General features: G+C 42.1%; 1 protein-coding gene across 1 annotated transcript; it reads right to left on the bottom strand.

Moving 5' to 3' along the window:
• Positions 1-3,152: 3,152 nt before the first annotated feature.
• On the bottom strand, positions 3,153-22,177 carry LOC137257732 (pyruvate dehydrogenase phosphatase regulatory subunit, mitochondrial-like). Its single transcript, XM_067795144.1, has 18 exons — positions 22,088-22,177; positions 17,555-17,943; positions 16,838-16,968; positions 16,424-16,505; positions 15,827-15,908; positions 15,539-15,620; positions 13,728-13,849; positions 13,161-13,275; positions 12,791-12,943; positions 11,933-12,057; positions 11,407-11,599; positions 8,191-8,349; positions 7,671-7,816; positions 7,099-7,247; positions 5,499-5,706; positions 4,944-5,033; positions 4,418-4,597; positions 3,153-3,671 (listed from the first exon to the last, which is right to left on the bottom strand). Exons 2-18 carry the CDS (start codon positions 17,896-17,898, stop codon positions 3,273-3,275), a joined length of 2,760 nt encoding a protein of 919 aa, XP_067651245.1. The 5' UTR covers positions 17,899-17,943; positions 22,088-22,177; the 3' UTR covers positions 3,153-3,272.
• Positions 22,178-22,956: the final 779 nt, after the last annotated feature.

The raw sequence follows: 22,956 nt of genomic DNA, 5'->3' as shown, positions 1-22,956 counted from the left end.
CAGTCAGATGGCATGGTCGAAGAGGGATGCAATGGGATAACCTGATACCTATAGTGGTACAGCAATTGAGGAGACAGCCACCGCCAAATATTCTACTGATCCATCTCGGCTCAAATGAGCCCGCACGCCAATTAAAAAACTCTTGAAATGCTTTCATCAGGACTTGCTCAAGCTGAACAGTTTATTACCAAGTGAAACACTGGTGGTATGGTCTGATATTCTGCAACGTAGAACATGGTAGGGTGCTACAGATGACAGGGCCATGGAGCGCAAACGAAGACGATTCAGTAGGATTGGTGGGAAAGGTGTGATTGATTGTGGCGGATGCCACATCAAGCATGCCGAGATATCCATTGAGGATCCTAACCTTTTTCGAGATGATGGGGTTCATCTTTCTGATGTAGGAAATGACATTTTCTTAAACAGTCTCCAAGGGAGTTTGGAGGTATTCATTACCAAGGGTGTTAAGAATTTTCAGAATTGGTGTAAAGGTTTAATTTGCTTTAGCTAACACCATAAATATGTGTGTTGGTTAGGTTAGGTTGAACTTGCTATACGAGGGTTGGCTGAAAAGTTCTCAGCCTGGGTGGTTTTTCCCCACCAGGTAGAGACAGGTGTTTGCCACCAATGAGGACAATCATTTAGTAAATCATAGACACAAGAACTACAAACGTACATAATAGTTTTATCTCAACCTCAGCTCTTTTGGTAAACCTACCCTCTGAAATCATCAGAAATGGACAAAACTGAATACAGGGCAGTCATCAAGTACTTGCAAAAGAAAGGGATGTCCCCAACACAGATACATGCTGACATGGTCTCCACTCTAGGGGATGATGCTCCTTCATTTTCCACAGTAAAGAAGTGGGCTGCAGAATTTAAGCGTGGCAAACAAAGCCTTGATGATGACCCACGCTCAGGAGGGCCTTCAACAGCAACCACTCCAGAAAACATCTCGATATGTTGATGGATGATCGACGATTGACTACTCGACATATTGCTAGTGTAGTGGGCATCTCTAATGAGAGGGTTGAGCATATTATCACCAACGAATTAGGAATGACTAAAGCTTTTGCAAGATGGGTGCCAAAGTTCTTGACAGCAGAACACAAACGTGTCAGGTTCCAGACGTTCTTTGACAATTTGCGTCGTTTTGAAGCAGATCCCGATGATTTTGTGGCACGATTTGTAACCATGGATGAGACTTGGATACATCACTTTCAACCAGAAACAAAACTACAGTCAAAACAGTGGAAGCATCCTGATTCACCAGCTCCGAAGAAAGCCAAGTCTGTTCCTTCAGCTGGAAAGGTGATGGCATGAGTCTTTTGGGATTCCAGGGGTATTCTGCTCATTGATTATCTTGAAAAAGGTCAAACTATCAACGGCAGATACTATGCTGATCTACTGAACCAGTTGCGAGAAGCAATCAAAGCCAAACGACGAAGGATGATTGCTAAAGGTGTCCTCTTCCACCAAGACAATGCGCCTGTTCACAAATCGGTGGTGGCCATGTCAACAATCCGCGATTGTGGCTTTGAACTCATTGACCATCCTCCTTATTCACCTGATTTGGCTCCTTCTGACTTCCACCTGTTCCCCAAAATGAAAAAGGAACTCGCCGGTCGCCATTTTGCAAGTAATGATGATGTCATTTCCGCTGTGACTGATTTTTTTAGGGTAGCTGAAGAAGATTTCTTCCTGACCGGGATTCGGGCCTTGCAGCATCGCTGGCAAAAGTGTGTGAACTTGGAAGCGGACTATGTAGAAAAATAAATTACAAACGTGGACTTTGTAACTTTTTTTCACAGTGAGGCTTAGAACTTTTCAGCCAACCCTCGTATACCCAGTTCAGTGGCGGATTTCGAGGCGAGCTCGTAAAGTGTTGGGGGAAATATTGCTGTGCTTTTGACCCTGCGGGTCTGCTTTCCAAATCCGGACGCCGTCCTACAGCGACATCTAGGTGTGACCAAACCCGCAGAGGTGAAATGAACTGTGAGTAGGCTAAGGATATGATTGGTTTGTGGCATCACTAAGAGCAGTACCCTTGGTTGTCACAATTACTAGAGCTACATGATTTGTGCTTCACTAGGTGCAGTACCCCTTGTCACAATCATTGCTGCTTGATTCCTATAATTGATTGATGGCATCACTTGGCGCAGTACCCCTTGGGTGCCACAATCATTGCTGATTGATTCTCTAATGATATGTGCAGGAAAATTTGTCATAAGAGACCTGAACTGCCATTACCTTAAGGGTCGGCGTTCAAAAGCTTCTCTCGATTTCCGCCTCTGTAATATCAAGTAATAAAGCTGCGCCCATTAATGGCATCACAGGTGTTTTGTTCTGTTTTGTGGTTATGCCAAGAGTTTCACTTAATTCACTTTTAATCAGAATGCTTTAGAATTTCTATTGCATTTTATTATGAAGAATGGCACCTATGGGCTCTTCTTTGAATACATCCTTTATGTGACGACATATCTCTCCGTACTTTTGTATGTTTTATTACGTGTACGTTGCACCGGCAAACTTTAAATGAGAACAAAGAGGTTATTATTTTCTGCTTTTCACATTTCCCATCTTGCATCCTACCACAGTAAAGTACTTATGCCTTGTAGTCCCCATGTATCCAAAGTACAGACGTTGACGCACATTTACAATTTGTGTACTCTGCAGCCAGCACTGGTGTAGCCCAGTACTTAGATAAGCTCGGAATGATTGACTAGAATTTGCACATACTGCATTCAGTCTGAATATGAATAACAGGTAAAAACAAATCTTTAGGTTTCACCCCCAAACTGACATTCTGAACAGAGGCATTATTCAAAGGAGTAAAGCCATTCCATTTTCCTCAGGCCATGTCACGACAGTTATTTTACATGTAGTCAGGGGAAAATATATTTGTCTGGAAAATAATACATTCACTCTCTCACCACTAATTCATCATGCATTAATGAAGTTTGTGTTGTTGCTTAAGGATAGAAACATAGTCTGTATATAATGTACCTCCGATGTATGTAATTATTTGTAGAAGTATTGAGCAGACTGATACGATTCTCAACACTTACATGTGCACAATCTATCCTGCCACACATACGACATTGTCATGTAAGAATTCATACGGAGAAATAAACGAAGAGAAACACAGGGAATGAATCAATGAGATCATGTTTCTGCTTATCTGGCACACAACAGTCTCTCAGTGGCAGTCTTCACCTTGTAGAAGATCTGGAACTTCTGTTGACAAGAATCAATTCTGAGGTAAGAACAGATCACACTGGCACTGGAATAAAGGAAGGTTCTACCGTGGACATGGCCAACTTGGGGGTGTAGATACCAGCCTTAGCAGAGTACCGCTTCCCACCAATGTCAATCTGATAGTGTGCGTCTTTGTCCATCACGAATGTATTCATGTTCTTCTTCAGTTTGGCATTGCCGTCGTCGTCAAAGTCGCTGACGTATCCAAGACACACCATCCTGTCTAATGTGAAGCCGTATCCACAGGTGGTAGTGACCCCCGCGAATACCCCATTGCGGTACACGGGCTCGCCACCCCACGGCCACAGGTCACGGTTCACATCAAAGTCTTCCAGCAGGAACTGTACAAACTTCTTCTTGATGCCATTCTCCTTCTGTTCCTTGAGGGCCTCTCGGCCAATGAAATCACCTTTCTGTTGACAGAAATAGCCACTATGTAACATTACCCAGTCCAGAGATAAACATGGCGCTGAGACATGCGCCCATTAAATGAAGTTATATACCGATTCTGTCATTCACGTAATCAGCCTCATAATTCCATTAAAAGTAGATATTTGGGTTCCTTGAATCCCTAGTTCTACAGGTAAAGGGCACACCTGCTGATTCAACAGTCTATTGAACGTGGTGTCACCTGTGTGGACAAGCTTGCTTTTGGGAAAACAAATGGTTCTGCAACAGGTGTGCCATCTATTGTAGATCATACTCTGTGTACACGTCCAAATACCAATAATCAAAGTAAGAAAACTGGCTGTAGTGATAGATGTCCAAGGGGAAACAAGAATCATATGAGAACAACACAAAGTGACCCAGCGGGAATAGCTCAATGAGCTGATGCCGTCTTCATCAATACACTTCTCTTCTGACAGTGAATCAGAGCACCTGCCACTAGCCTGTGTCAGAATCAGTCACACATATGGTCGATTCCAACAAAACGTGTACACAGCTAAGGAGAAGGTGTCCAGAATAGAATTGTTTGCACCTTTACCTTAGATGTTTACTGAAAGTTTCAACTACATAAACGAGTTACCTACAAATAAGACATATTCTTCGCAAGCGTATTGGTGACAGCCCCGAACACCTCTGCTCGGCTTCCATGACTTACAGCACCATACGCAAACCTATTACAAAATCAACTCTACATGTTGGCGCTGTAGCTCACCTCCAGTTTTACACGGAACTCCCGGCCACACTCCATGGGGGTTGTCTGGGCATTCAAGTCCAGGCCCCAGTACGCAAAGAATTTCTCCATACGTAGATGTCGCATGGCGTAGTACCCAGCATTCCTCACTCCGTAATCAACCCCAGAGTGCATCAGAGTGTCGTAGGTGTGGATGGCGTACTGGACAACAGTTTCAGAAGTAGGATAACGACCGCAAATAGGGTAAGAGTCTCAGGATGGTTTTCGGGAACAAAACTTTCCAGACGATTACTACAGCTCTTATTAAAGCAACACGTTTCTTTATTTATATCTGAAACAAATTTACACCATTACGAAAGGAATAGTTCACGCCCCGGAACGGCAATGATTTCTACAAGAGCTGCATAATTAATAAAACTGAATTTAAACAGAAAAATGCATATTTCCGACAAAATGAAACTCGGGCTACTTGATGTTATCAGATTGATATTCTGGGGCGTGATGGCCATTGAAATTAAAACTAAGAAAACAAGAGATGCAAACTTACATCAGAGGGGATGTAGAGGATAAATCCATCCTCACCAGAATGCGTCAGTCTCATGGCGATGATGCCGCTAGCGTAGCCCACGTCGATAACCTGCCAACAACAGCGGACGATGCAGTACACACAAACTGATCATGCAGTACACACAAGCTGATGATGCACTACACACATAAGAGCTACATCAAGTCATGTTCAAGGCCAAGATACACGTATTGCAAACCTTGTTATGAAAATATTACTTTTCCACTATGGCTGTGGATATATCGTATCATAAGTCGTATTTGGCAATGGATCAATCTGTGAATTGTGATCCCTCCAACAACAAGTGTTAGAAAGTAAATGTTACATACAAAGTAAATAGTTATTACATACATGTCATCAAATGTCAATTACATACAATAATGATCATGTCAGTCACTGGATTATCTGATCAATGTTTGATTATTTACATACATTAGGCATATGGCTGGTTTATAGCTATAGGCGATATTAAATAATAACCAGCCAACACTTATAACTTCGCTTTGATCTACTTAGAAATGTTTAGATGACACCTACTTTACTTGTCATCGCCTTGAACTCGTTTTTGTCCGTGGGCGTGTCAGACACATCGGCCAGGAGACGCTGGGCATGTGGGCCGATCATGTTGATCCCGGAGTACATTGACGTCACATCCTCCAGCTGCACAGAGCCATCTGGAGGCAGATGTTGACGTAACCACGCCAACGCTCGGGTCTGTTGGGTGCTTGGGCAGATCATGAAAAAACTGACAAGAGCGAAGGACGTAAGGCGGTAACTTAGGTAGACAGTGCACAGTGACGGATATAATATTGCCTTTAAAAGGCTCAGGTCATCTTGTGTATGTATACTAAAAGTAACTGTGCATTATTTGATGTGATATCATTTTAATGTAAACTGATTTAACATGATTTTTTGTGCTTTCCGTAATCACTGTTTAATTGTTGGCAGAAAAAAACAACAACATTGACATCTGTGTGACTTAACTCTAGGCATCTTGAGACGCCCTTAAAAGATGTGGTACGAAACGTCAATTCAGAAGTTCATGGTCGTGCCCACCAATGACGTTGACAACGACGACGCATAGACGCCACTAAGCGATAGAAGAAAGGGTGGGGAACGTTGTCCCGTGCCTGAACCAACGCTCGTTCCAATTCAGCTAACGTCAATGTCTGATTCTGTGCTTGACGTAGCCGGCGCTCCATTTCTTCCCAAACATGCTCGACAGTGGACAGGTCTGGAAAACAGCTAGCTAGTGGAGTACCTGAGTGTTTTGCTGTCTCAGTAAATCTGTGACAACACGAGCGACATGTGGACGAGCATAATCGTACGTTTCAGTCCTTGAATGAACGGTTGCACATGAGGTCCCGTGGTCTCATCCATGTATTACAGACCTGTCATATAGCCATTGACAATGACAGGTTGTTTCCGATCGTGAGATGTGATAGTGCCCATAATATAACGCCTTCGCCGTCAAACCGTCGACGTTGAATACTGAACGCGTTCGCCTACCAAATCACGTCGCCGTCTGTATACTCTTGTCCCAACATCTGAGCTGTACAAATATCTCTACTCGTGAAAAACAAAACACTACCCTAATCCTGTCTCCTGTACCGTAGACGCTGTCTGTACCGTAGACGCTGTCTGTACCGGGCAAAATGTGCCTGTCGGTGACGCTGCAGGAAACTTCTGACGTATTGCTGCTCCTCTGGCCGCTTCGTGTAGGGCTATTAATATCTACAGCATAGTCACGACGAAAAGACGCTGACTTTCACTTTTGATTGAAATTAATACGTATTCTATAACATCCAGGGGCCAGAGAATAACTGTTCTTCCCTTTTCAGTGCCAGGTGTGTGAACTACAGGTGTCAAAAAGCAGAAATTGAGCAAGTTTATTGTGCACAAAGTATCAAGCTATTTCATGCAAAGTGCTTTGCTACAAGTTTAATAAAGATTATATCTGTATGTATCGTATGTAACTTGAATTTAATGCAATTTTACGCTATGCACAGTTACTTTTTGTCCGTTAGTGTCCAATGTATAACAGATTTGATTTCTGTAACAATTTGAAATCCACTAACACAGAAACATTCTTTGTCGTAAACCACCACCACTGACATGAACACTATCCTCCTCTAACCTATTTTCCTCCATCCGTACAATACTGCAGTCGTTCTCGAAGCCTCCTCTCTCATTCTGCATCCCGGTGTGGACGATGTTGCCGATGTCCTGGTCGATGTCGTTGGAGCACAGATACTGCAAGAAGTCTACTGCCTCTCTACCTGCAGACTGGACACAAGTCAACAGTGCAGGGCGATGTATAACCCCCAAAATAGTCTAAATCTGCAAAGCTGTAAAGTAGCATACCTGCAGTGTACCATACTAGTCCCTCAGACCATAACGTCATTCCCTAACCATGTGAAGGTGTAACTCCACAGACACTTACATCTCCTTAACTGCATCCCAATGCTTCATCCATCCAATCCAGACAAGAGCGTTTTGTGCTTCATCTAATCCTGTACATAAAACAGACTAGTTCCTGACAGTAACTGCCTTAGATAACTTTTACGATAAAGAGAACGTTCTATAAGCAGCATAAGTCAGAAAATCTATCACCCTGTTGTTCCATATGAGAAGACAGGGAAATATCTGCCCTCTTTTGGTTTCTGTATTCCACTCTGAGAAGTAAGGCAAGCGCATGTAATGAGCTACCTTGATGACAAACTTGGCGAATGAAGACATGTCGATGAGACAGACCCCCTCCTTGCACGCCCAGTACTCATCCTGGACGCTGTCAAACCATGTCGGCTTCCCAAACGTCCCTTTGTGACTGATGGTGTCGGAGTCAGTGTCCTCATCTGCCACACACATATTCTCAAGCTCAATATAATTTCTCTAGGGTATTCAACCGTACGTCATTAAATAACTTACCTATATAATGATGCATATTTTTCTTGGGGGTAATATGAATCGTTTTTGCTTATCTACTGCTAGTTTAGGTTGAAGAGTGGAAAGAAACAGCAATGAGAAGATCCCTACATGGCTGATGAAGCACACTGGGAGTTTAAATGGATTGTATTTTCTAGCCCATCCATCAGTGCAAATTTGAGAATAATCTTAATCTTTCGAATGTATGGTCAGGTTGTACCACTGTGCTCATAACGTTAAAAAGTTTGACATAACAGGGTAAGAAATAGTTTTTAACATTCCGTAGTGTTGTGGTCGTCATTACCTTGTCCCAGTCTGGAAAACCACACAGGTCTCTCGTAGGCCATTGTTTCCCGGAAGTGTCCCCCCGCCAAATCCAGTCTCGTGTGGAGGGGGGATGTCCGCAGTCGTCGGCCTGTCTTAAGCTCGGATTGTAGGGGGTAGCTGAGGGTGAACTGGGCACCTGCGAACATACAACGTCAACGTGAAAGTCGGAAATGGACACAACATTATACTTATCCAAAAGCGGCATCAGTCTTTCTCATGGCCACCTTTTTTAGGTCTGTTTTAATAAAACTAAATCTAGAGTTACCTTGATAACGAGTTACCTGTCTTAACTTTGCTTAATTATCAGTTGCTCAGTGAAGCAGTATAAACGCATTTTAACGGTAAGGACTAAAATACAAGGTTTGTAGTTTATCATTGTCATCACATATATAGTATTAATGATGCCCATTTAGTATTCTGAAACCTGAGTAACCATGGTCACTTAAATCTGTCTTGCAAAGATCATTAGAACATTCTCTCTTGTTCAGTTTCTCGCTTTCAAGTGATGGCAACCTACTTCCAGTTATATACCAGTACATACAGGAACGGACAAAAGCTTGTAACAGTCATGTTAATAACAATAGAAGCAGTCACGAAAACCCCCATCAACTTGATTCTGGTGTATGAACAAGTTTACAAGCATCATGAAGGATCCTTCTGGCTTCTGTGTCACGACTGTGCATCATCCCTGATTGAACATTCAGCTTAGACTGATTGTATTTATAACTTGCTAATATAGTGTTATATAATCTGACAGTGCGAGAAATATACATGGGATGACATTTCACCTACAGTGGCATCCCGTACTTGGCTCTTGTGAAGTCCTATTACTGTGATTGCATCATAGAGCCCAAGCATACCATTGTACAGTCTTAACTCTATGGTTGTCTTCCATACCCTATCCCTTCAACTCATCGTGTAAACAGCCACTTTTAACAGAAATTATTGAATTGTATAATGATCTTGCTACTGGCCAATGCGACATCGTCTTTTGTTGCTTACCTTGCCACGTAGGCATTTCTGGGAATACAATGGCCGACCATGCTGCTAAGACAGTACTCAGCAAATCTGTGGCACCACTTCTTGGTCCATACATAGATTATAACGCTTCAATTCGATCTTATATCCTTGATCTGATCCAGAAGTGGGACACCCAGGTAGGTATAAATAACTGACATGCAATAAAACATTATATTGGTTATACTCACTGGGGTTGCCATTCCAGATTTGGAGAGGTCATCGTGTGACGATGTCGTATTGGCTACACAAAATATACTCATAACCACCTATTGAAAGGTGAGAATCCTCAGTTCTGCATCTATTGTGATGACAGAATCACGGTTAGATTGTCTTGCTTGACTGTGGTGCATACTCCATCACAAGGGATAGGTATTTTAAATCACGAGCTATATGAAGGTCTTTTTAGTAACTTTAGTTCTCATTTAATTGTTGCACTCTTAAAAGAATTATATTTGTTAAATTATTTGTAAATGATACTCTTTTAATATCGGTAGTTTAGATTAGTAACTGTACCCTGAAAGGGGGCTGAAGTATTGTTTAATTATTGTCCCCCTGCGAGGGGACGCAAGTCCCAACACATTTAAACTAAACTTTTTTTCAATCGTAGAATACATGTGCTTTCTGTTTAGATTCGTGTTCTATCACCAATGGCTGAAGGGACGGTGTACTGTAAGTCCCCATGGTTCCTAGTATGGTGATCTACCTCGAGCTGGTTGTGATCTATATACGTGGCCCGTATTTTATATTGTAGTGTCTTCTTTTGTTAAAATGTTTCAGTTTTATATGCTAGTTTTATGTTCATATCTGTGATAGTCTAGTGTTGTTACCGTCCTTTGATGACAGTTTTTTTACGTTCTCAGTTTATGATTTTAATATTGATATAAATGAAACTGTTCTCGTCACAATATGGCTGCAATATCGCAGGTAACTATTAATTCATTCACTCACTCGCTCCCTCACTCCTCCATATCTTAAGACAGACTTACGACAGTCGATGTACCAAGGTTATTTTGTTCAATCTCACCATCAACCTTACGAGTGAGTGAGTGAATTTAGTTTTACGCCACTTTTAGCAATATTCCAGCAACACCACGTCGGGGAACGCCAGACCTGGGCTTCACACATTGTACCCATGTGGGGAACTGACCCCGGGCATAGACTTACGGCAGTCGAAGAACTAGGAAACGATCCTACAGTGATTGGAGACAGTCATGTTTCTCAAATGTCAAATGTTTCTCAAGCATCAGAATGTTGGGTTCAGACTCGATTATTCACAGACCGCCGTAATACAAGTGGGATATCAAAGTGGGATATCAAAGTGGGATATCAAAGGGCGGCATTAAACAATAAAAGAATACGATTTGCTTGGGATTTCTTATGGAATACTGTAAGGGACATTCTCGCGATCTCGCATTCTCGCACTTTTGGCTTTTTAGGCTTGCTTCCAAAGGTCGAGAACGCGAGAATGCGAGATCGCGAGAATGTCCCCTACAGTATTCCATAATTTCTGACTCTATTTAGTCATTGTATCACTCCACACACAGGAAACTGACCAGCACTTTGACGTGCGATAGAAATCATCACACTGAAGCATATATGCACATACATTTCAGCAAGTTATTTTTCCCCGTAAATTCTGCCACAGTTCTGTCATAGGCCCTACACAGAGTAGATTGTTCCGTATGAAAAGCAGTGTAAAACTTTGTGGAATATGGATACTGGAAGGTAGAAGTTAAATCTTTTCTTTGTGATCTATTTTAGCCAACAACGATTTTTGGAAAATCTTTCACATGTCTCCTTTCGTCACACTCTGCAAGGAGGATGAGACGACTACATTTCCACCATCAAACAGAACCTTAAATATTTTAAATACTGATATCTGACCTTGAAGCCCTAAGAGCAGACATTGGTTCATTTTTTTCACATCCTGAAAATGTACAGATAAGCTATAATTTCAAAGTTCAGTTTACAAAGTCTTTTGGTTCACAAGCACACATGTTGCAATGGTTCTTGAAGTGAAAGGATATCATTTTCCCTTAACCATAAGCTGGGTAGGAAATATTTGAAGGTGCAGATGGGTACGATGCAGAAATAAGTAATTTTACTAATATACACTTGTCACTTGTTCATTGTTGACAGTGTCTGTGCCACATGATGTGACAAGTTGGATTACCTAGGACCTCCCTGACTCGATCTCGCAGGAAGCGCCTGTTGTTATGGAGACCAGCAAAGCGTCGGATATCGTGTGCCCACAGGTCAATGCTTGGCTCTCCATCCAAGATCCACTCAGTCAGGTACTTGCCAACAGCGCCAGCTCCAACAATTCCCCGGGAGTTCATTCCTGCCGCCACAAAGCAGTTGGCCACCTGCAATACGACAGTCAACATAGGTTGGTCAAGAAGCCAGTGAATCCAGACAATCAACACTTTCGTAAACACGCCGGTCAAATCAGTTGCCACACTGCTGGCCATGCCATCAGTTAATGTTCACAGGCCAGTCAACATTTTAGTCAACAAGCCAATCAGCCCATCAGGCAACACTCCGCCCAAATAACAACATCGTCACCATACCTGTCAGTATTGCAGTCAACACACCGGTGAATTCAACACCAGTCGACACTGCCTGTTTCCAAAAGCTGGCGTAAAACCCCACGGCGTGTCCAGAACCGCACGTCCACAGCCTCGAGACATTATAATTACCTCAGGCGATTCCCCAAGGATCCAGTTGGAGTCGGGTGTGAAACACTCCGGACCGTTGAAGAGCTGCCTAACCTCCGCTGTCTCAATGCAAGGCATTCGAAGGAGGACCTCATCCATTAAAACCTCTACAAACAACACAGGTTCGCTGTTGAAATACACGGAATCATTGTTCTAATGCACAGAATCATTGTTGTAATGCACAAGTACATCGTTACAGGGAAAATAGAGGACTGTAGATTATTCCTGATTGTTGTAAAATACAAGAAACTGTTGATTATGAATGATCCTTATTTTAATATACAGAATCACTATTGTAATATGCAGAATCACTATTGTAATACGCAGAATTCCTGTCTTATTGTACGGAATTACTGTCTTAATATGTAGAATCCATACCTTAATATACAGAGTCAATGTCTTAATATGCAGAATCACTGCTGTAATAAGCGAAAATTACTTGTAATAAGCAGAGTCACTTTTGCAATGTATAGACAAATGATGTTACAGATACAAAGTCTATGTACTATGCAAAATCGCCGTTGCTATTTACTGGAACATCACGTACGAGAAACTGTTCATTCACATAGGAAGATTGTTGCTGTGGACAGGAACGTACACTGCTGTTGCATATAAAAAGTCACGCACGAGGTACAGTCTCTGTGCATGATAACTCTGTAACTGCTCCAGTACACTTCATTATTATCATAATATGGCAAATGTACCAAAACCGATCATCATCATAATTACGAGAACATAACCGACCAGTGGATATTGGAGAGTATTGTACAGTCCTATTGTATAGTTCTACAAACATGTTTCGGATTGTTGTGTGGAGTCCTATACGTGAGAACTACTCACGGAAGTGGTCCCAATCTTCTGGCAGCGCTTGGAACTCAAACTTGTCTGGAATACCATCTGTGAACACTGGCTTGGCCACAGGCTCAAATCCTCCTACCATAACGCCGCCATTCCATTCCCTGAAAGTGGTGTAGCCGTCAAAGTCTCGAATAACTGAAACAGGAAACACACATTCGTACTCTCAATCAGAATCAGTTATACGTACACCTTCAATAGGATTGTTGACATTACTAGTAAGATATGTAACATACTGTAACAAAGTGTCTGGTTATACCTACCTGGCATATTGTTGCGGACACCTTTAATAGGCTTGTTGACCTTACTAGTAAGATATGTAACGTACTGTAACAAAGTGTCTGGTTACACCTACCTGGCATATTGTTGCGAACACCTTCAATAGGCTTGGTAACAATGTAGAAGTGTTCGCAAGAGTGGAGGGGTACCTTCACTTCCGGGGTTGATTTCTTGCCAATCTCATGAGCCCACTGCAAAGGAAAATAGTCAACATAATAACCTACAGAGGAATCAGCTTCAGCATCTTCACTGGATATCCACAGCACCTGTTAATGCTGTCAGTTGCAAGTCGGAAAGGTCCTCATGTATTCTCAATATCTGAATCAGTACCTGGTCAAACATACACGGCAGGCACATAGAGCAAGAAGTCATATCTTGGAAGACTGAACTCTGAGGTCCAGGAGTCAGTGAGTTCAGGGCTTTTTTGTTCACTAAAAATTGAGCCAGGAACATCAAAGCGTTCAGCAGGTAGGGTGTGCTGTAACCTGACATATGTGATGAAAGAGTCAGGGTGTTCCAACCGCATGGAAATCTAAACCAAGTGTGTGGAATGGAAAAGCCAACACTGTATAAACAGACTCCTCCTCCAGCCTCGCTGTCCTGAAACATCTGCCATGACAGGTGTTCATCAGATACTACCTACCTGCCCTCCACAGTTCACGAAGTATTCACAGTTGATTGTACCAAGGGAAGTTTCCACCGCATAGACTCGGTCATATTTGGTGAGAATTTTTTGAAGCTGCACACCTTCCATCACCTTCACTCCTGGAACACGCAAGATGAGGCTACTGAAGCTCAGAAATATAATTTGTTCACTCCTGCTGCCCTTTAAAAAGAGACCCACAAAAGAAAGCATACATGGTTTTCAAGAGTTCATCACTGACCCAGAGTACCTAGACACACAAACAATACTGTGGTGTTATCAACATCTTTACTGAACCTGACCTGAAAATCACATGCTACAGAAACACGCGGTGTCAGACACGTGAAAATTTCAGGCAGTCCTGAAAACCAGTTTTCAAACATATACAGGATGTGAAGGTACTCAGTTACACACAATATCTTGTCACTATCATCACTTTAGTATGCTGTATGTCCACTCCTTGCATCAATACAGGCACACAGTCCCCTGCTATCGTGGTGTGAGACGCCATTCGTCTTGGAGTGTTTGTACAAGTTGCTGACTTATATGATGTGGGTTAGGTCGTTTTCGCACGTGTCTGTCTAGTGCATTCCGCATGTTTGGAGAACGTGCTGGGCCCTATAGAACGTTCTCGCTGTTCCTCTCGTCGCTGCCAACTGTGAACAATTCGGGCCCAACGCAGTCTGTGGCGTCTGTGTTCAGGGGTCAACACCGGTCTTTTGAATGGTCTGTAGGCTCTGATAGCTGTTGCCCGAAGACGCCTAGCCAACACGGTAATCAAGGGAATTCGCTATTTATGCAGTTAACGTCAGGAAGCGGTTTCTCATGCGTAACGTCCTCAAATGCCGGGCTTCAGCTGGTGTTGTTACTCGAGGTCTCCCACTTCCCGATCTGGCCCATCTGCCTGTAACGTTGTAGCAGCTGAAGGTTCATGCAACGTTAGCGTATGTCAACACCATCTGGGGCACTCCTATGGACCTCGTTCCAGTGCTGGTGGTCGTGGAATATCTGCGGTGATCTTTTCCAAACTGCATTAGGAACCTGTCCGCACACTAAATTCCATTCCCTTGAGTCTGACAAGGACCCCAAATAGGTTCACTTCGACGTTCTATTCACGACATGCACGTGAATTTCACTGCAGATATCACACTGCCACACTGGGACAACTTTTTTCAGTGTATAATGTACCTACAAAACTAAAGTTTGAGAAATGGTAACTTTTGCCGTATTTTCTTTTGTCGGACAATTTAGGATGGCATGACTCTTTGGAGAGTCTCATCATCTTAAGCAGCAGCCCCAGACTTAGTTACTGTGTTGTATTTGCACTCTAATGACAGTGGATGTTCCATAATATCATACTCATCTTACTTTCCCTGCGATTACATATCAGTTGCCAGTGCATAGGTGGAGTGTTGCTACTGTTATTGTGAAACAAAAAAAAAACCCCAAACCAAAACAAAACAAACAAAAAACCCCAGAAAGATGACCTTGGTTCTTTAATGTCGTAGAGCTATACAGACTACTCAAGCTCTCATTACGTCATGTCTGGAAAGTAACAAAATAAAAGTAGCAAAACACAATAATTTCATAAAATCTGAATGACCTAAAGAGATGGGACGTGGCAATGAAATAGTTCAAAATTACAATAAATATAATATTCAGAGACAAATCTGAGGACACATGACATGTTCAAGACTAACACCACCTTTACCCTGAAGCCGACAGCAACACCCGTTTTGTAGACTCTGCAACAAACAAAAAATAAACAGACGTAAATAGAAACAAACACCAACCTTTCTTTAAACACCAACCTTTCTGTTTTGCCAGTCTACTCAACACCATGGCAACATCTGGGGCGGTTGTGACACCATCTTCTGGAATCCACAAGCCTCCCTGCACAGTGAGCCAGAGATTAGATGACAGCATTCTAAATCATGTGGATCACGTGATGTTCCACTAGTTACTTACAAAACCAGTGTGGTGCTTCAGACAAAGGAGCATTATTACTACAAAAAACTTGATCAACACTATCACATTATGGTATACATTGAGCTGAACACCCATCATCTCGAACAGATTAAATACAACGTAGATCTCACCACTAAGTCATCATGGCGTACAAGAGGGATGATTTCAGCGATCTCTGACGGACTCACTACATGGGATTCCACACCACCGTATCTGTAGTGGAAGAAAATGAGTCTCCTAGTGACATTTATGATCTGTTTGGCTCTCCTCCAGCATAATACCTCTGTGTATGGACACCTAATAATCTCAGAACTCTTCCTGAAGAGTCTATACCATGCAGTCTTTCAGATACCAAAACACACTGACCATATTTCATAATCAAAATAAGTCTCTTTTCAACAAACGTAAAAGCACAGTATTGAGTGGATTCTGACGGCATAGTATTTATGTGTCTATGAATGATTATTAAACGCTGAGGGTACCAGATACCAGCGAAAGGATTAGCGAATGTTGCCCCACTGGGGGTCCCTGTCATAAATACATTCAAAGGCATATCCAAAAACAGAGGAACACATGGTACATATCACAGAAATAAATAGCATCGAACATAGTATTTTCACTCATGCATCCAATCTAGAAGTGTCCAACAAAAACAAAGCACAGATTCACAGGTTCAGTTGTCAGTTACGCTACGGGATCTTGGTCAGGCGCCGTCCGACATGTCTAACCTGCTGATGGCTTGTTTCCGTCTCAGGTCTGTCATTCGGTCTTTGGTCCGAGCCAGGGCGACACTGCCACACTGTTTCCACCCTGTACAAGACACAAGCAGTTTGCACTGAGATGTCAAATCCCCTGCCCAGTAACCAATAACTGCTTTCATGTAATCAGTGTCTCGCTATGAACTGCACTTTACTTTTCATTCAAATTCCCTTTTTAAAAATCCAATAATTGATCTCTCTGTTCTACTCATCTGTACTGTACTCCAGAAGCAAACCTTGTTGACCACTCAGCTACACAATGTTGACCAATCACCCACACTTTGTTTACCACTCACACATAGCTTGTTGACCACTCACAGGCACCTTGTTGACCACTCATACACACCTTGTTGCCCACTCACACACATCTTGTTGCCCACTCACCCAGACCGTGTCCATCTTCCTCCAGCCTTCTGTACAGAGACCTGCTGTAGTTCATCATCTTCATTTCTGTCAGACTGGACCGAACACAGCCGATCAGACCCGCCGAGTGCCATGTTGTTCCACATGTGAGTCTGTTGACAGAGGAGTGGTCATGTGACTGTTTCCATCATAATTCACACATTGAAATACCTGCTCTCGAGGTTACATTTCTCTCAACAACAACAGCAACAACACAGACAGACAGACAGCTGAGACACAGAACTGAGTCGCATACACAGAACGGAGACACAGACACAGAAAAGACGCACAGATACAGGTGGGACACAGATACACAGCTGAGACACGGAAACATAGCTGAGACACACACAACTGAGACCAAGACATGCAACTAAGACTCAGACACACATCTGAGACATTGAAACATAGCTGAGACACAGAGCTACCACAGAGACAGACATCTGACACAAAGATACACAACTGAGACACAGACACACATCTGAGACGCAGAAACAGCTGACACACAGACTTACAACTGAGACACAAACATACAACAGAGACAGACAGACAGACATCTGAGACACAGACACACAACTAAGACACAGACATGACCATTGTAGACACAACAGACACGCAGTCACAGAAGCATGCACTCAATGCAGACACAGTGACAGTAGCATACACAGTAGCAATACTTCAGTGATGGACTGTGTCACCTACCTTCCCTGTTCCAGCAACACCACGTCCGTCACACCACGCTCCGCCAGGTGATACACGACCGAGGACCCCACTATCCCTCCGCCACACACCACCACCCTCGCCTGCTGGGGTACTGACGACACATCAGTACTGTATGTTCTGTTAAGTGCGCCACTGGACAGACCAATGTACGCCTTCAGGCAACATTCCGCCGACCGAATCCTGTTTGTGGGTATTGGGACCCATGCTCTTGTCTGTGCGAAATATTTTGACACATGATGCATGTTGATATTCAGATTCGCTTTAAACCACTCACAACACTCGGCAATATTGACGAAAAGAAAGGGCTGCTTGTGTAGTGTCATACATTGCGGAATAATCCATTGCCTTGCATGACCTCAGTCCACTGCCTGTTGAATAAACATGAACCAGCTTATTCATGTTTGCTATCTGAAAACCTGACTTGACATTGATATGAAATATCAGGACTGTTGCACTACACTCAAAGGCAAAAGGTATTGTGACTGACCTTGAGTTAGATATGTGATTCAACAACTGATATTTCTATGAGGATATTTTTTTTTAAATATTGCAAGAAAATCATTCCACAATAGGATTGTAAGAGGTTAATTGAGCTATCCTATGTTGTGTCAGCACTAGGCTCTAACGTTGTATTATCCTGTGTTGTGTAGGTACCTGGCTCTAACGTTGTATTTTCCTATGTTGTGTCGGCACTAGGCTCTAACATTGTTGTATTATCCTGTGTCATGTAGGTACCTGGCTCTAACGTTGTATTTTCCTGTGTTGTGTAGGCACTATGCTCTCACATTGTTGTATTATCCTGTGTTGTGTAGGTACAAGACTCTAACATCGTTGTATTATCCAGTATTGTAGGTACCTATGCTCTAAGATCGCACTGCTGTACTGTGTTGCGGTGGTAGTAGGTCCTTACATTGCCTTCCTATATGGTGTCTTGTGAGTCTAGGTTTGAAACGTGACAATGTTACCGTGTTCGGTGTCCTAGGCTGGAACATAGCAGTGTTATAGTGCGTTGTGGTTTGTCCTAGGCTGGGACAAAGCAGTGTTATAGTGCGTTGTGGTTGTCCTAGGCTGGGGCATAGCAGCGTTATGCTAAGTTCCGGATGTACTGGTTTTAAAAATTGCAGTGTCATACAATGTTGTGGTTGTCCTAGGTCCACGTTTTACAGTGTTGATATGTGTTGGATATTGCAATCCATTCCTGTCCATTGGTTACTGACCCGGAAGACTGACCACTCAGAAGTTTAAAAGAAATCCAAACAACATGTTCTCGATTAGTGTTGTTTTCCGTGAGACTCAAATTACCTGCGTTACTAACCTTTTAGCAACTGGGGTATTCCCGGGAAGAAGAAATTTGTTGTTGCAGTATTGTCTCCTTGATGTTGTGTCGATGTTGTCACTGGGTTCTGTGAAATTCTGAACTATGTTATGAAATATGATTACACGATGCCATTTAGAAAGTGAAATCCCAAATATGACTTATGTTATGAAATATGATTTAAATTTTAGCTCACTCAGATATGATATTGATTTATGTGTTCACTCAATCAGTGGCGTACAGTACATACAATTCTTTTGTAACTGGTAATATTGTGCAATATTTGACATTTCATGTGATATGTTATTTATCTTGTGATTAATAGTGGTAACACCAAATACTAGTAAATTATGTCGTGAAATGTCAAGTATCAGTTTAGACCTATTTCATTTCTTCTCCACTTCAGCTTTTCTTATCCACGTTGTGCCTTTAAAAACATAGAATGGCCTTTGTTCGAGTTGGAGGTAATGCCCCCCCAAGCTCACTGCAATGTTTTCAGAATTCTACTCCGTGGGAACTAGCCAGCCTACCGACCTACAAATGCATCGATCCGACCAATGAATATGAATAATAATGTAAATTAGTAAATTCATCATCATGTTTTCTTTTTCTGCAGTGTGTGCCAGTCAATAATCCTTCATTGTCAAGCTTTCTAGCTGAATGCATACATTATCTGTTTCTGCATGTTTATGAATCTAATTATATAAGTGGATAATAGGATTAGACATTGCAAATGTAACCTATACTATCGCTATCACAGGCAAGTGCGATAAGAATGTCCTCTGTCTTCAATCGGTACACTTGGTTGAGCCAGAACTAGTACACTAAAGATCACCATGAACCAGAGGACTCTTCTGTCATTACTGAACACCATGGATACAGGGGACAGCTCCACTATATGAGGACCTAGGTTCTGCTGATTCATCATCCGCATCTTTTTGTGGGCAGATTCCTGCAGACGTTCACCAAATCTCTTTAGCCTCTGTGATTCACACTCTGATTCGTCCATCACATTAAACAACGTGTCTATTGGATCTACTTTTGTATGTATTTTGGATGCTTCCGAAACAGTTCCTCTGTTTCGTCGTGTTTCTAATCAACTTTTGTCACATCTCTTGTAGAAGCCATCAACGGATTATCAGCAGTTGCAGACCGGACTTAAATGTTCCATGCCTGAAATACTGGAAATGGTAATAAAAACAGTGACTCTTGCCCATCTGGTACAGTTTAATGTACGGGTACCAGAGAACATTACTGGCAACCCCCGGCGCAATTACAGCCTTGGTTTGGCACCCGGAAATCTACAAACAGGCATCTTTGTTTCGACACATATTTCTGAACTAAAGACTGTGACGTTAACATAATGCCAACTGAACAATAACCCTTTCGGAATCCTACCCCTTAATTCACCGAAATGTTTCATTCTTTTGTGTGTATGTGGCAGTAACAGATTTTGTGTAGCAGTTTGTAAATTGTTTAGAATTCATGTAAATAAATAATTCAGATGTCACTGCACTGTTTTAGTCATCTTACTGTGTCATATTGCATAGCCTGCTTTTAATTCCCTTTCACTTACAGCCTTTTCACTGAGCATGCTTACTGCATGTTCACCGCACCACATAATAACCTCAACCCAGCGAGCTTGGGTAGTCAGCTAAGCTGTATACATTTACATGTCACAAGGTTTGTGGTTGCTCCACAATCAGTCGTCAAATGGATGACATTTCATGTGGATTTTGCTGACAGATCTTTGGATCGCATTCTGAGGTAAATGGAATATTTTATCTACTTATTTATTGTTCATAGAGTATGTGGATAATAACTGGTAGTTGTATCAATGCGTGTTAGTCTCAGATGCATAGTATTGTGAATTTGGTGATCTCACCGGTGGAAATAGCCAAATAAATATTTTATATATATTTTAATGTAATATTCCTAGCATGGTTAATAGTACTTAATTAATTCCCCTCGGATCTGGGATATAAAAGGCAAGTCTAATCATGTAAGCGTGTGATGAATGGGTGAACATAATTATGTATTCGTAATCGTGAAAGAATGAGATCATATTTTACATTGTTTTATATCTTGCTCAGCTATAGCCACATCTGTGTGTTTGATTAATGTATCATTACTTATGTTGCTTTGGCGTATGGTCGTCATTAGCATGCCTGTACATGTTATCCGTGTTTTTAACAGATGATACGCCAGCGTCCCGAGGTGTACCTCGGACCACACCACACACCTGGACCACACCACACACCTGGTAAGTTGATATATTGTGTATATGTAATGTATGAAATGAAAGACATACAGTTACTGCCTGTTGAAACAACTGTTGCTTAACGTATCAGCATAAGTGTGAATTATATGTGAATATCTGTGTTTATGATATGCGTACATTGCTGCATTTATTATACTGCACATTTGATTGTTTCAGGGTTGTTGTTGTCACCATTACACAGAGTCTCCACCAAACCATCGGCCACTGACGAACAAAAAAGCAGCGTTTGATGTATGTGCGTGACTGACGTAACCCTTAGACTGACGTGTAACCTTCTGAAACCTCGCAGCTACCCATGAGAACGGCATCCTACCATCCATCCGCAACTACCACCACTGTCCAACAGAAAGCCAACAAAATTCCGCTAAATAAAGAAAACTGACTCCCTGTCATCTCCACAACCTTCCTAAGATACCTGAGTAGGTTATAAAATCTGAGATTGCTACAGATTGCAGTATAAACGTATTGCCAGATGTACAAAATCCCTTCGAAAGCATGGCAGACATTCTGATAACGTGCCCTATTTCCCACAGCTGTGCTGACATGGCATATAGAACTCTCAAACACCTCACCACCTCAAATATGAATGCCACGTGTCCGTGGCACTGGCAACTCTGACATCATCTAACCAGATTCTGTTGTCTTCATGTGCAGTGATAGAATTAGAGATAAAGATTCAATCTACTCGTTCACGCCACACCCACATATGCCAGTCACCTCACCGCTGGCAACTACATGCCAAGTTATGATGAATAGCAACAGTTAGTGTTAAGGCTCTGTGTTTCAATGTTGCCTTACAAAGTGATATTTAACAGCAAACCATATTGGAATTATGTAAACTACAAAAGTAAACTGATAATCACCATGCAAATAAATCACGCGCTTTTGAAATGTGTGGGTGTTTAAAACTGTTTACCTGCACAGTCTCTGTGATAGAGGTAGTTCCAGGTGGAAGACGCACAGAAATACACTGACTGCATAACTCCTGGAATGGGATGCTGATTTTATGATTTGAATCAGAGCAACGTGTTGCTGTTTACGTAATTGCCGCAACAAACAATGACACATGTCACGTGATGTAATATCCATAGCCTAATTGTCATCTGTTTGCCATTGTTGTTTGATATGTTTGATATCCAGTGACTGATTGTGTCAAACAAAGAAGCGATGACATGAGGTTAACAATGCCACCTAGTGAAATATCACCACAAGTAAAGGTTTATGTGTACACTGGTTTGTATCAATTCAGTCACAATTCTTTGCCGCACAAATAGAGTTCAGTGTCAATGCCCTCAGCATGATCCTTGCTGGCTTTGTCTTGTTTCATCAGCGGTGCGAATACTGCTATGCTATCTGCAACTTCAGAGTGTTTTCAGTTTGCAAGTCAGTGATTACGTTCAACTCAATACAAAGAAGAGGTCACACCTTTCTTGTTTTGCTCCAAATCGGAAATGGAGTATGGCTTACAGTTCACCATATGACTGATCTGTATATCAAGTTTTATGATGAAAATATATCTGCTTGGACATAAGTATCACGTGACAACAGGCCGGCGACTTTCAGAACAATTGATAACGTGCATGTAAAACACCGCAGGTTTACGAGGGGCTGTCAAAACGTGGTGAGCCTGACTGCATTCTCGATGTTCATTGTTTGTACACTTTCCATTTTATTTCCAAAGTTTTACATATGTGAGTAATGTGGTTCACGAGATATTAGTCATGACAACACACTGGCTTAGAACATTTGTAAAATAACAGCAGCAAATGAAAACGATATGTTTTT

This window comes from Haliotis asinina, chromosome 12 (assembly GCF_037392515.1).
Source record: "Haliotis asinina isolate JCU_RB_2024 chromosome 12, JCU_Hal_asi_v2, whole genome shotgun sequence".
Lineage (NCBI taxonomy): Eukaryota > Metazoa > Mollusca > Gastropoda > Lepetellida > Haliotidae > Haliotis > Haliotis asinina.
This window is presented reverse-complemented; position numbering and strand designations above follow the sequence as displayed.

What these genes read in the sequence shown, in the direction of transcription:
- LOC137257732 (XM_067795144.1), bottom strand. Translation starts at nt 17,898, where the DNA reads ATGACACTACACAAGCAGCCCTTTCTTTTCGTCAATATTGCCGAGTGT. An exon ending in AGAAGATTGGGACCACTTCC is followed by an intron (nt 12,058 to 12,790) that starts GTGAGTAGTTCT and finishes TGTTGTTTGTAG; the next exon opens with AGGTTTTAATGGATGAGGTC. An exon ending in TCCTCTACATCCCCTCTGAT is followed by an intron (nt 4,598 to 4,943) that starts GTAAGTTTGCAT and finishes ACTGTTGTCCAG; the next exon opens with TACGCCATCCACACCTACGA.